The 15,190-nt window shown below is 39.6% G+C and overlaps 1 protein-coding gene across 1 annotated transcript in view; it reads right to left on the bottom strand.

Moving 5' to 3' along the window:
* Positions 1 to 2,511: 2,511 nt before the first annotated feature.
* LOC139718231 (phospholipase B1, membrane-associated-like) overlaps positions 2,512 to 15,190 on the bottom strand; it is a 36,001-nt gene continuing 23,322 nt past the window's right edge. The window contains exons 9-14 of the mRNA XM_071629709.1: positions 8,933 to 9,024; positions 7,493 to 7,565; positions 7,067 to 7,171; positions 4,573 to 4,668; positions 3,018 to 3,083; positions 2,512 to 2,598 (exon numbers count right to left, since the gene is read on the bottom strand). Of these exons, the coding sequence (XP_071485810.1) occupies positions 2,512 to 2,598; positions 3,018 to 3,083; positions 4,573 to 4,668; positions 7,067 to 7,171; positions 7,493 to 7,565; positions 8,933 to 9,024 (519 nt within the window). The remainder of the gene's footprint in view (positions 2,599 to 3,017; positions 3,084 to 4,572; positions 4,669 to 7,066; positions 7,172 to 7,492; positions 7,566 to 8,932; positions 9,025 to 15,190) is intronic.

Raw genomic sequence — 15,190 nt, forward strand, 5'->3', positions numbered from 1 at the left:
GTTGCAATTGAACATGAACTGGCCAAGTTGAAACACATACAAATCATTTACTTTTAATATTTTATGGTCAGAAAACAAAGCATCTGTATGTTCTCGGGTATGTAAATTAAAAACAATTCTAAGCGCTTTCTTTTGCAATAAAAGAAGTTTATCAAGTAACATCTGATATGTATTACCCCAAGCAAGAATCCCGTATAGTTTCAATAAGGTAGTATCAAACTAGAATAAAGAGTTAATAATGCAGATGAAGGAAGATGATATTTTAATCTATTCATTACGCCAATGTTACGTGATATAATTTTACATATGTTATCAATATGATTCTTCCATGAAAGCTTGTTATCGACGCAAACACCAAGAAATTTAAAAGAAGAAACTTCTTCTAAAGGAGTAGTATCAAATGTAATTTTACCTGGGAGGCTATCTAAAGAATTACTAAAAAGCATAACTTTGTTTTTTGAATATTTAATGACAATTTATTTGCGTATATCCATTGCATAACCTTTTTCAGTTCTTCATTGACTGTTCTTATTAAAATGTTTGGGTCAGAGTGAGAAAAAAAAAGGTTAGAGTCATCCGCGAATAATATGAATGAAATAGTTTCTCCGAGGATTGAATATGAAAATCATTAATATAAATAATGAATAACAAAGGGCCTAATAAACTCCCTTGTGGAACACCACATGCAATTGTTTTACTTTGAGAGTCAAAACCGTTGACATGTACAAATTGGGATCTTTCTGATAGGTAACTCGTGAACCACTCCAAGGCCTTTCCACGTATTCCATAATGAGACAGTTTGGCGAGAAGTGTTCCGTGGTTAATCGTGTCAAAGGCCTTGGAGAAGTCCAAGAAGATACCTATTGTGTGTGAAAGTGTGTCGAGTGCGTGTGTGACTTTGTCGATGAGGGCAAGTATAGTGCGTGTGTTGTGCTGTGATTTTCCCTGAATCCAAATTGAAAGTTTGAGAATATGTCGCAGGTTTTAAGAAAACGTACTGTCCTGATATAAACTATTCTTTCAAAAATCTTAGAAATAGAAGATAATAAAGATATGGGTCTATAGTTATTGACATCCGAATTCAAGACATTTACATCAAACTCATTTTACAAGCAATAACAACGAAAAACAAACTACTATAGTATACTCATGAGACTAGCAACTCTTCATCGCATTGAACTGCCAGTTTAACGCATTATTTTGTCAATTTCCTCGTCCTTCCACCTTCTCGTTCAGTGATTGGATGTCTAAGCTTCTTCATTCCGCATGTCTTTGTGCCTAATTCAGGCAGCCTCCAACACCAGATACATCCATCGCAATAACTTACAAGCGAATGATGTACCGTGTGACATGGCAAACTTGTCAGACAGAAAGTATATTTTGAATCCACCAAGAACATTCTAACATAGATCTTGTGCGTCTGGTTGTCTGGCGTTACGTTAATAATGACGTTCTCCAAAACTGAATTAAGCTATTAATAACAGACACACTATATCAAGGGTGCTGTTCGTTATTCCGAAGGTTCGATATTCCGAAGGATCGTTATTCCGAAGGTTCGTTAATCCGAAACACACAAATTCCCCATACCTAGAGGTTCGCTAATCCGAAAATGAAAAAGGGTTCGTTAATCCGAACATTTGTGGCGTTATCCCGAAGTTTGTTATTCCGAACATTTGTTCATCCGAAAGTGAAATTCGGAAAAACGAACCTTCGGAATAACGAATCTTCGGACTGAAGAATCTTCAGACTGAAGAGCCTTCGGAATAACGACCCTTCGGAATAACGAGCTTTAATCTTATATCAAGGCCTGTGCAACAGTAACCAGCAACAGTAACCAGCGTTTGTTCCTCCCCTTCCTCGGAAACTAATTTCATCTTCAATCTACATAAGAAACGCATCCTCCTCAAATACGAATACAAAATGTTAGAGTCGACTTAGTTGAAAATAAATGTAGTAGTTCACAAAATAGAGTACAGAAAATATCTACATGAGTAAGCATATTCCTTTACTTCTTGTTCCCCGAACGTCAGATATTTTGTTCTAGACCTGTGTAAGACTTCAATTTCGCGATGATATAAATGTACTGCGATGTTCCTTCAAGGCTCCTGTACAGTTGGTTGTTGAATGCAAATGGGAACCACTGTGTACTACCAGCTCCCCTTTCACCTCAATCGATTCTCCAACAAAGTGGGGGCCATACTCATCTGCGCAAGCTATATTGCAGGTCATCGTACAAAATAATTATATGAGTTGAGACGATAACAGCACTTGATATTGTTATCGCTCTGAACAACAGGATAGTAATTCAAATAATGGCTTCAAACTTCTTACATTATTATCTTCTTTTTTTTTCACATATGACCATTTCAATCACCTCTGACTACACGGAAGAGGAACAATTGTATATACCTGTCTCAACTTACACAAGGATTTTGAATTTGTGTAATGAATACTTAATAAGATAAACGTCCCGAGAGCTCAAAACACCACAGGGATTGTCCATCAAGCCTCTCACTTCCACGCTGGAGAGGAACGATTAAATGGCTGCCACAGGAATCCTGGTCGGCTGTTCACGTTGGTATACATGAAGGGGAAGTCCTGGAAAGATATAAATAATGATAATATTTTAAAATTCCTTAAGACGTTTCATAATAGCACAGTATCGACAAGAACCAGTGCAACCAGGATTCTTGGAATGTTCTTGTTTTGATATTTGTCTATTAGACTCATAAGCCCATGTCGTTTATTGTCTTATCTTCTGGTGTTCATCTACATTAACATTGATTTTACAAACTTAAAAGAGATTGGAAATCAAAATGCTTCTGCGTTGGGACACTGATGATTGCTTGATCAAGCAATAAGAACATTCAAAGAAGTAGTAGTAATTGTAAAATATTTGATACATTGGAAAATACAAAGCCCGTATCATATTTAAAAAAAAGTTATATTCCCGAACTGCATTTTCTGACTTTTTTTTTTCTGGAGAAGAACACAGAGGGTCAAGAAGAGGGTCTTACCGTTGACGGACAATCTAGCGTTTCTCCTGGAGAGTAGGCCGGAGATTTGGAGCCAACTGGCTGAAACTGCAAAGTGGTAAAGGATTGTGATAAGTGAGCCTACTTTGCATATTCATAACAACATACGTTTTATAGCTTATTTAATCATCTTGAACGTTTAAGATTGCGATCAATAGTTTCTTCGAAACTATTACGATGAGAGCCAGTAGGACCCAAAGTCGACCGTTGCCGTATGGACGGAGATGAGGGGGAGGGTTTTCATATCCCCTTTTCTTTAGAGTCGGATTTTGTAAATTTTCAAATGATTTCATCAGTAAATAAGAAAATCACGCCACAGAATACATATTTTTCATTTCAATTTCCTTATTACATTCCCGTTATCCTATTTTGAAAATAGGACCTATACATAGCATTTCATGATCTGTCACCATTTCATTCACTTTCGTTTACTCTGTCATTGCCAGTGAACGCTATCTGCCTCCATAGACTTAATGAAGACGCACATTATAGTACGAAGCAAGAGGTTACAGATGCATGCAGTATCCCCCTCCCACATCCTCCTCCTGCTTGTTCGCTGCAGGCGCTTGATCATCATTCTTTTTTTTTAATCGATCAGTAAGAAGATCACTAAAAATAGCGAATGTAGTTTGTTCTGCATGGGGCTCATTCTTGCAACGTAGACACAATGTATCATCTCACTGTTTTCATTGACAATTTTGCAAATATTCTACCAAAGGAATGGAAGGACACTGGGATTAGATATACTCCCACATCTCTCCTCCAATTTCTGTGCATACGTAATTATCATGTATACATTTTCAAATAATGTATTCGGTAAATGGAAAAATCATAAAACAATTAAAGAATGTATATTGCCGCTTTTATCATTTAACTTGCATATATTTTAACCAAAGCATCGTCTTACTTTTTCTGATTGAATGTTTTCCAAATATTCCACCAAAAGCGCGCACCAGATCGTTAGATTTCAAATCTTTAAAAAAAGTCCCTTGTGCGGAAAGGGGTATCCCGCAGCCCCTTCCGCTTGGTCGCTGCAATTACAATGTACTATAAGTGAGAAAGAAAATCACCTCACAATTACAGCATGTACTTTGTTTGGAACTTTATATTGCAACGTATAAAATAACGGCTGTGAGTCTTACTCTAATGATTGACAATATTCTGCAAATATTTTACCATTAGTGTGCACCACATGATCGTCTGAGTGTGTGTGTGTGTGTGTGTGTGTGTGTGTGTGTGTGTTCATCCGCCTTCAGCGATTTGATAATGAATTTTCATCATATTCGACATGAATATTTTGTCTAAGTAACTATACACTTGTGAATGACTTGTAGTTCAAATAACGAAAACAATAGGGCATTGAATTATTTTGAAGGGTTCTAGCTACACACACACACACACACACACACACACACACACACACACACATGCAACTGCTTGTTATTAATATTAAGCATATTACTGAAATGTTACTGCTTAGGAATTATTGATATGTTATCCTCGCACAGCACTGAGAAAATAAAACCAGCATATTTACCAAGGAGTTCCAGTTGACGATGGCTTGGGCCGAATGCCCCTTCTGGCTGAAGTGAAAACAGTCCGGCGCAAAGTAAGATCTGTCTACACTACCGTCCTGAATGCCGCAACGTTGCCAAGGGAACCGTAAATAATATGGAGGAAATCGAGGAATGATTAAGATTGAAAGACGCAATGTGTACTGAATCCTATTAGAGCTATTGTGATTGAGGGGGTTTATTTAGAGGGATACAATCGTCACATTAAGCATTTCACTTAACAGGAATAAAACGTTTAAAGCCGTCAGTCAACTCGAAATCATTTCTTAACGGTAGGCTAGTTTAGCAGTCAAAGTGGGCACATTTCCTCCAAGTAGCTAGGAGCATTTCCATCCACCTGCATGCTATCATAGCACTTCAATACCTGAAATGCACCCAGCATGCGCTCGATATTACCTTTTCGGCAAACCTCAGGATAGTCTAGCACCGTGCGACATTAAAATACGTCTTAGGGTGGGATTTCACGGAGCACGCGAACGATTTGCGAAGGACGCGAATGACAAAATCCAACATTCGGAAAAAGTTTTTCTCCGAATGCGTTCCGACAATGAAGCCGAAAACTATTCTTGCGCAATTTGTGCGAAGTTTCCACGACGTATGTGCGAATGTCGTGTGTATCATTACTAAAGTACAGCATGTTACGTACACGAAGAACACGCGACGGAAATGCGAACAACGACAATTTTTCAATAATCATGGGATAAAATGTACCCAAGGAGAGGTGGAAGCTGTCTTGAGTTGATTTTTTTTTCTTTCCTCTATTTCTCCTTTCTTTTTTCTCTCATTTTCTATCGTGTGCTTGCCTACATTTTTTCCCTAGGACCTATCTCCACTAGTAAAGCATTTGATTTTTTTTTTTTTTTTTTGCAGTTCCTCCAACACATAATCTCTATAGTTCAAATGAAATTTTGCATACTTTAGATTAATATTAAGTGTATTCTGCGGTTTTTTTTTGTGTATATCAAACATTTCTTTCTCTTTGCTAGTCTTTAATTTCTTTTGTTCCTGTAGTTGTTAATAATTGTTTGATGTTTAGATGTATGCTACGATTTTTATTTCTAGAAAACGTATAGGTCATACATCCACCAAACGTGCGCTAAACGTTCGCGAGAATATCTCAAAAGGTACGCGAACAGTTTGCGATTACGTCGTAAAATGATCGGAAAAACTTCGCAGATTTTGCGTAACATACGCGAGACATTCTCCAAAGTTTCGGAGTCTGTTTGGGGTTTCACGAACATTTTGCGAACATCGCGCGTGTCTTGCGAAGGTCTTGCGCATATGACTCAATTCAATTCAATTCAATTCAATTTTTATTTTCCACTCATGGGGTGGAACACCCTCGTCAGCCAAAGGCTGGTTTTCAGAGGGGTCCACACATTGATTAAAAATACAAACATTATACGTACAGTATGACAAGGATATGACGAGGCTTTGAAGACACTTTCGAGAACAATTCACGAGCAAATCACGACCAAGCGTGCGGAAAAGGTTCGCAAAAAATTTCAAACTTTCTTGAAATTCTCGCCGAAGTAAAAACGACATTCGCGAACAATTGACGACGCTTCCGAACCCTCACGTTCGTTTGGCGATCTTTTGCAGACTAAAATACGAATGCTGGAATTTACCATTCGCGTCCTTCGCAAATCGTTCGCGTGCTCCGTGAAATCCCACCCTTAGTACGAAACGTCGGAATAAAGGCGTGGAGAAATCGGGTGATGCTCGTTATTCCGAAGGTGTGCTACATCGAAAATGAGATAAGCTTTGTAATTCAGACATTTTGTGGCGTTGTTCGGACGGTTCGTTATTCTGAAGGTTCGTTAAACCTGAAAATGAAAAGTTTTTTTTTAATTCGAACATTGTAGCGTTATTCCTATAAGGTTCGCTATGTTTACTCTTAATGACAACAATAGGCTTACCAATAATGAGAAAAGTGGTCATATTTATCCAGGGGAGCCTCTCTATGAGTACTGGCAATGCATGATGGGATCGCTAGCATGCGACTTTTTGTTAATAGCCATAATTCATCTTTTTTGGATCATCAATAGATGGCGCGATTCTAAGGATCTGTTGGCAGGCATCGGTGTGGTATGCATTTAGTCGACTACTAGTAAACTATTAGTACCACACCGGCCAGCAGATCTTTATGATAGAATCACACCATGCATGAATTGGCAACCAAAGAATGAAATAATTTTAATGGCTAAAAAGACACCACATGATAGACTTTTTTTTTTCACCAGCAATGTCATGTTTGCTAGCTACCCATTATTCTACACCTTGGTCAGGCGGAATATTGTGGGGAAAATATCTTGTCTAAAAACGATGCATTGCATGTATGTAAAATACAGAGGAAGAGAAGAGTGAGAGAGAGAGAGAGAGAGAGAGAGACAGACAGACAGACAGACAGACAGACAGAGAAAAGGGGGATATGGAGAGGGAGAAATTTTTACTCACCGGTGATAGAGGTGGGACAGAGTTCTCAAAAAATGGCTGGTAAACTGCGGCGAAGTCTTCTTTGTCGTCGTATTTACCACTCTGAATTGTCGTCCGAAGCAAATCCTATAATAAATATTGAAATGAGAAAAGAGTATATATATATATATATATATATATATATATATATGACTTGTCATTCCTTAAGCTATTATGCCTATATGTTGCTTGGCATGTATACAATCATGCACGGCAGCACCTTGTTGGAATGTCGTTATCAGGAACTGACTTCGCGGTGGGTCAGAAACAAAGCCGAACAATGGATCCTTGTTGCTCATGTTTCCTTTTCCTCGCCACGCAAATATATATATATATATATATATATATATATATATATATATATATAACAAGGTAATGATGTGGAAGCTTGGTGTCAGAGAATATTACCTGATATTCCTTGGTCTTGAGGTACAAGAGCTTTTCTGCCTCCGGGCCTCCCAAGATGCAACTGCAAGACAATCTGTTGTGACTCACGAGATAGACAGAGAGAAAATGGCGGGAGCAAGAAAACATAATGAAGTGAAAACGTAGTGTCAGTAAATTATCTTAAAAAACATATGACGCACAGAAACACGTACATATCTACAACAACACACATACATAATCATTATTGGGCATGACAGTTGGCAAGCAGCGGTAGAGTGCTCTCCTGCAGCCTACGTCGTCAAACTGTGCTGAAGCTGCTACAACTGCTTCATCCTCCTTCTTCATGTCCGTCCTGCCCCACTACCACTGGGTAGCATGATGGAGGGAATAGTACTCTTCTGGAGTTGAAGCTGTCCCATAGCAAATTAAACAGATGGGGCCTCTTCAAAGCCAGTACAAGGAGCAGCATCAATAGTGGGAACAAGACCACGTTATGAAGACCTGGACCCTGGACCGGGATGTACGTGACTTGGACCACGAGTGGAGGCGACCCGGTGCCAGCACGTACGCTCTTATCAATAGTCACGTGGCCTCTAAAGTGTTTCCAATAGCGTCGCGGAGTCGTCGTCGCATCGTCGCCGCAACGTCTTCTCCGTCCTATTGGCCTCCAGCACATCTCAGAGACGTCGCGGAGTCGTCTCCAGGACCTCCTGAAGACTAGAAAAAGTCTCACAAAAATCGAAGTTGTTTGAATTTTTTGAATTTGTAACCTTGTTGATTTTCCTTCAATGCAAAGGATTGATATCCCTCTGTCGTTGCCACATGACTTCCTCATGTATGAGGTGAATAATGGAGACGTTTTTAATTCGTGCGGGATGACTCCTTGTGTTCTCATGGCCTTGAAGAGCATTGGTAGCTTGTCACACGTCTGGGGGCCACCATGCTTGTAGACCTCGACTGGATCGAATGCAATCTTTAAGGGGCTTTACCTCTCTACATCAGTTGGTCTATGGCTTTGTCTACTTCAGGCAGCATGGGTGGGTTGTCTAGCGCGTGGACATAAGATGGAGGGGTTGTCTAGCGCCAAGGTGATGTCCACCTTTGGTAGTCTTGCGATGACTTCTTCATGAATGTGCGATGCCCTGTTGAGGACATTCTCAAAATGCTCAGCCAATCTCTCTAGGATTTGGGATATCTGAGTGAAGAGTGTTGTTGCTGCCATGGGACCCAAGTCCTGTGGCCTTGGGCGAGCAGCAAGCATGGCAAGTGGGGATCTATTACTGGAAGCTGTAGCCGTGGACCTACACACATGCAAATATCAATAGTCACGTAGTACAAAATGTACTAAGATGATAAATAGACCAGTCCGACATAATCAAATATCCCTTTGGATGATGTAAATGAGCAATGATTGAAATATACGACATTCTTAGGTGATTCATAACCCTCGACGAGACTAACCCTGTCATGATGTTACAGGTGTAGGGACCCCTGAGTTCTGACAACGTGCTGACGAGTGGAACAGTGAGCACGTTGAGAAATGTTCGCGGAACCTGTGTTAAAAAGAGAAATGGGTGAGAAAGATCTAATGGGATGGTATAATTTTGGTTGAGATGGGAGTTGAGATTCTAAGTCTTTGCGTGATAATTACCAACCACTTATATGAATATTAAAGAGCATACCATTCTGAGATAAATCAAAAGTTTATTTGATGAAAATCGGTTTACAAATGGCTGAGATATCTAAAAATAAATGAAAAACAAAGTGCCCTCATAAAAGGTGGGACCCACCGTTGAATAGCATTTTATTACATGCTCTTTTTTTAATCCCCCCCCCCCTCCAATCCCCGAAAAGTTCATATGTCTGTATCACAGATAGCGCCGTGCAAGCTCTTATATGGATGCCTCTTTACAAAATAGCGCACGAAGCTCTATGTCCACACAACATGTTACGTAGTCTCCTCTAGCTCTACACTGTTAGAACGCTGTGTAAAATTTCGTTGTTTAAAATATTGTTGTTTAAAATTCTAAACAATGTTGTTTAAATATAGAAAATTGGAGCTTGATTGCCTTAAACAGCGGTTGTTTAAAAACAATTCGGAATGATTGTCCAAACAATTAAACATCGTTGTTTAGAAATTGATGGGCAAAAGTCATGTGATAGTCATGAACCAATCAGCGGGCTTGCATTATATCCTTCGTTTCATCCGATCGCCGCCGGTCGGGCGCTACGGCCACCACCGCGCCTCACACACACACACGTACATCACACGTTTATGTACGTATAGTATAGCTATATGGACCGCGGCTATTCGTCATGATGGACGGCGGTGACGATGACTGCAATGCAGCAATATGGAGTCACGAACATTCTCAGCAAATGGGGTCTAGCTATAGAAGAACTTTGCCAGTCATTCCAAGGTATTTATTTATTTAACTGATATAGTTACATCGCTTCATGCCCATCTGTAATTTGCATGATGTATGAAGTTAGTCACGGCTCACGCTTTGGGTTCTTGGCCGGGCTGCGCTACGCCTCGCCTTCATGCATGTAACGTTAGATCTATGCAAACTGGCACGTTAAGTTAGGTCGTCTGTACCGGTACGTACATTATGTTTTTCAACCAACTCGTGCTTGTATAAACACTTGCATAATTCAATCCTCACACACATTTTCAAAACTACACATAAAATACGAATTTCTTTTACAAAAACTAATCATCTAAATCAGCGTACGGAATATTCCCATTGTTGACACAGTACAGTAGCATATTCGTTGTACAGTATTCTAAGTTGTAACAGTATAGTATACAGGCACCGTATCACATCATGCACAATATAGGCGCAGTGTCCGAGTTCGATGATGTAGAAATCTAACAAGTTAGTTAGGCATAGGGTCTAACGTGACGGTTAGGGCCTAGCTAGGCAATGCTAGGGCCTAGTCTAGTCAAGGGCTAGGGCCTATATTTTAGACTGCTAGTGCTAACTAAGTTCAGTTACACAATGACCTGTCTCGATCATTTCCTACCTCATAATTTAGAACTTATGGTCGGCTGTATGATAGCCCTAGACTACCTCGACCACCCTCTTGTAATAAACCGACCGTGTATTAATTGGCGCACTGAACGCTTAGTACGCACTTCACTGCACGCAAAGCACATAAAAATGCATTGGCTTTGACTGTCGATGAGGATGGTGTGGGAAAATGCGAAAATTCACCGTTCATTAACAAAGTTAATGGTTTTAATCAAGGACAAAATTTCGAATGAATATTTTCACCGAATCGTAATGTAATGTCTATGGAAGTTTCTAAAAAGCTTCGTACAACACGGTGTTCAATACAACTCGGTTTGCGTGCATTGTCAATGCAAAAACAGCAGTCGATCTCAATAAGGAGCGTTACCGCGGGGAGCTGAAACGAGGCCACGCAAGTTCGACGGCGATATTTTTGCACTGAAACTTCGAATCGAAAAGGGAACAAAGGCATTTGATAGCCTAGCTCTGGATTTTCTCAATCACGTAGGTCAAGTTTTTTGCATGAATTTCAGTGTTAAATATTCTTATCAAGCAAATAAACATTAGGCGGTCGATGAGTAGTAGGTCCAACCATACAACCAAAATCTGCTGTAAACATAACAAATCCCCTAAAATCCAATACTAAAGTGCAAGTTAAGTTCTGCTACTTTTGCTGGAGCTATTCATTCTTTACTGAGCATCATTGCCATCAATGATGCTCGATGAATTAAGGTCTACGTAAGCTTCCAGTAGAAAAAAAAGGCCTAGAACTCCTAGAAAATGAAGATAAAGACAGAAAACAGATTGTGGTGTTTTTAATGCACAATATAGTCTATGCACCACACGTAAACTTAATGCCTGTAGTAATAATATACCACCTTAGTAGAGTTCTATTTGTTTCGTGTAGGTAGGTGGTTTGGGACCAATTTTTGGCACTTTTGTCACTTTCGAATAAGTTTCTATGTAAAGATTAGGAGCTTTCTTCTCACTGTCAAGATTTCCATGCCAAACGAAGCATATTGTGCAAATTCACACAAACTTGTGAGAAAAATGTTTATAGAATGAACATTTTTGCAGAAGCTAATGATCATGCATAATTCACTCCGTCATTTATGTTATTGTTATTAACTTGAGTATTATATTTTTTTCCATTTGGTTTATAGCATTCTTTCTGGGCCACCCTTAATATGATTTCAAATGCAATCTTGTTCCCTAATTTGTACAGATCAAGCAAGACTTCAGCCAGGAGATCATGGCTGAAGACAGGATGTTTGCAGCATGGCCATGTATGCTGACAAAGTACTCTAGTATGGGGAATCAAGATGTCCATCGTAGCAAACGCTGCTTATTCGTCACACGGGTGACACCGATGGCCTTTCCCAAGGTACAGTATTGCTCTGTGTAGAGATTCTAATCTACAGCCCCAGTACCACCCTTTCCTTTTTTGCATTTGAGTTGAGGTGAATTTATTAACAGCATTAACAAAATACTTACAGTATGTACATGACTATAAAAAAAAAAATTGTTAGACCGAGAAATTCATTCAATGCATGTTAATTAATTTCTAAGACTTTCGCAAAAACCTGCAAAAACTGAAGTGGATCTGTAATTTCAAAGCCAATATCAAAGAGATCATCCGGGCTCTTGATGACTCTGCTTTGTCCATCATTCAACTTGCATGTCATGTTCCCGTATTTGGTTTTGTTGCCGATTCGACATCATGAGCTTCCTTGGCATTTATCATGCACTGATCGAGTGACACATTGCATGCCTTTAGATCTTCATTGATGTACACACTTTTCATGTTCTCTTTTCCTTTCAGACTAGAATGCCCAGAATACAGTTTGTTCCTTTTGTTTGCAATAAAGTGGACTTTGATCTGCCTGCTCTTTCCTTCTTGCCTTTTCCCCAAGATGATGACAAGATCATGAAGATGAGATGTCCTCTTTCCAAATGTCTAAGCCAACTTCCTTGGCAACATTTGACTCGCCCTCAGTAAGCTCTTCCTCTGTCTCCTCAGCCCCCTCTGGCAGGCCAGTCAGGCAGAGATTGTCCCTCCTTAGCTCATGTTGGACCTCGTCCTGCTGGAACTGAATCCTCAAGAGATGACATGTGGATTCAGAACATCTTTAATTGTGCTCATACAAGCTTCTTTTGCTCCTTGTATCACATGCGGTAGTGCAGCTTTAATGACTGTAACTACAGCTTGGACAATTATTTGGGAGAGGCTGTCTCCTGCCCCTCTCTCACATTATAGCACCCCACGGCCACACAGTTCATGTACACTGAAACTTCTGGACGGTTTGTCCTTGCCTCCTTCATCTACCATTCCCCTTTTCTTCTCCACTGCCTGATCAACTCACATGATAATCAAGCTTTTGTCATTATAGGATAACATTAACAGAGAAGTCTTTTATGAACTATTAAAGTTTTTGCTTCCTTTTTCCTACTACAATGTACTTGGAATAAAAATCACTGGACCTTGAACATCCCTTGCTCTTGCTAATCTAATTAAGATATATGCATATTAACTGATCTTGCTTTATGCAATGCCAGAATATGACATGAACCTCCTGCAAAAGCCCAAATGTCATTCATATTGCAATATTCTTTGTTAAGCACTTAACAGTAGTGCAAGATTATTCTTATTAAGGCACTGGCTGTCAACACCATTCAACTTTCTTTCATCCAAGTTCATGGTAACTCTGATTGCTGCTTTGTAGAATAGCATAATGATTATTACAGCATTATAATTCTAATGCTTGGCCTTACAAGTTTGGCTCTACTCATCCACAATTACTTGCCCGTCTTGGTAGTAAATGCCGTTGCCAGAATCAGTCCCTCATTCAAAATGTGTAGTATTTTCTACAATACCCTCCAAACAACTTTAAAACAGCCCCCCCCCCCCCCTCACAGTTAGTAATCCTGGTTGCAATCAAGTACAATATAAGTACATAAGCTAGCATCTGAATATGAGCTGATACTTGTCAGCATTTCTCTTTATCAGCCTTGATTGTGTTAATATTTTTAAAGGATATATTTGTACTTATCATTCAAAATACTCCCCCTGTGTCATACATTTTGCTCCACAGAGGAAAAAGAGACGCTTGCATTCAGCATGCTGCCGCTAGTTTGCCGAGGCTGGACTGCAAGGGTGTGGGGCAAGTGCTCCTTTCAGGAGTCGTTGGAGTTATTCTACGACTTTCAACCTGTAAGTACCTAACTGTTTGGAGGCTAATCTTCTAAAACAAGTGATGTGTTGCCCTCTTATTAAAATGATGAGATGGACTTTGACATTGCAATACAAAATATAAAAATCATCAAGCTGTGGTCCATAGTTACAGAAATTCCCAGTTTATGCTGTTTCATTTGTTAGTTTAGTCCATGGATTCTACATATTTATGCAAATTTACTATGTTGCTAATGTATGCTGTGAATCACAATAATTTTTTTTAATGAAAAAAAAATCTTATATTACATAGTCAACATACATATTTACTTTATTTTGTGTTTGACTGCTCAATCACACACTTGTCCAATATCAATATGTCCTTTTCATTTTGATAAAAAGGGGGAAAAATTTGCATGAAAAGCAAAATTGGTCCCAAATGTCGCCAACAAGGAATATTCCGTTCATCAATAAATATTGCACTTGACCTATGGTATCATTATATTCAGCAAGATGCTGGAAATATATCACATACCACTCATATACATCCAATGTGATACAGGGTGTCTCTCCCCCCCCCCCCCCTCCCCCATACCAAAAAGAAAAAAGACCTCGCATACTCCTTAATATTCCTACAATGTAAGTGGACAAAATTGTTATACTACTAGTATTGGAAAGAGTAACTTACCCAAAATAATGAAATGCAATTCAGAAGTAGTTTTTGTTTGATAATACTTTTTGCCTGGGCTTGCCAGCAATAAAATTAATTGCCTTTCAGAAGTTCCCATAGGCCACACAGTTGAAAATTCATTCAGCCAGGTCATGGTTAGCCCTTGCAAGAATAGAAAATGTAATACATGGATGTTATATACTACATAAAATACCCAATTTAGGGTATATGTTTGCAAATGAAATGTTGCAGAATTTGGCCAGGCACTTTATTATGAACTCTACCTTGAACATTGGAGAGGTGTGGAAAATATATCTGTTCTGATGGACTTCATTATACCAATGCCTCAACCCAACACTTCTGCGTAGATTATTTCAAGATTTTATCGAGATGTATATGCATGTTTCTTTTCCACTTCCATTTCATTTTACAGGAGGGCACAGACCTGGCTTTCTACATTGGACAAATTGACAGGAAGCAGAGACCACAGCCCTTCATCTTGCTGATGGGAGGATCCTGGAAGAAGCCACCGCAAACCTTTGTCATTAGGAAGTTTTCGCTACACGACGCGAAGACCAAGAATACGAGGAAGCGATCACTTGTGACAGTCCCCGTACTCTGACTCCCATCCACGTATCTATGCAGTTTCGCTTTCCTGTACAGGACGGAGGCGTGGGGACAAGATCGCTGATTGGTTGGCTGACTGGCTGGCTCACTCCTGCCCAGCATCGGGACCGAACGCTATTTTGGCCAAGTACCGTACTCGTTTTCCCCCGGACGGGACGTTCCTCAGATTTGATCATGTGCAGAAGCAAATTTCGCACACGACACGCTTAACTCCCGGCCGCGTTGTGCTTGCGAAAACT

This window comes from Diadema antillarum, unplaced genomic scaffold, assembly GCF_040938485.1.
Source record: "Diadema antillarum isolate AM-2024a unplaced genomic scaffold, OU_Dant_1.0 scf00000091, whole genome shotgun sequence".
Classification (NCBI taxonomy): Eukaryota; Metazoa; Echinodermata; class Echinoidea; order Diadematoida; family Diadematidae; genus Diadema; species Diadema antillarum.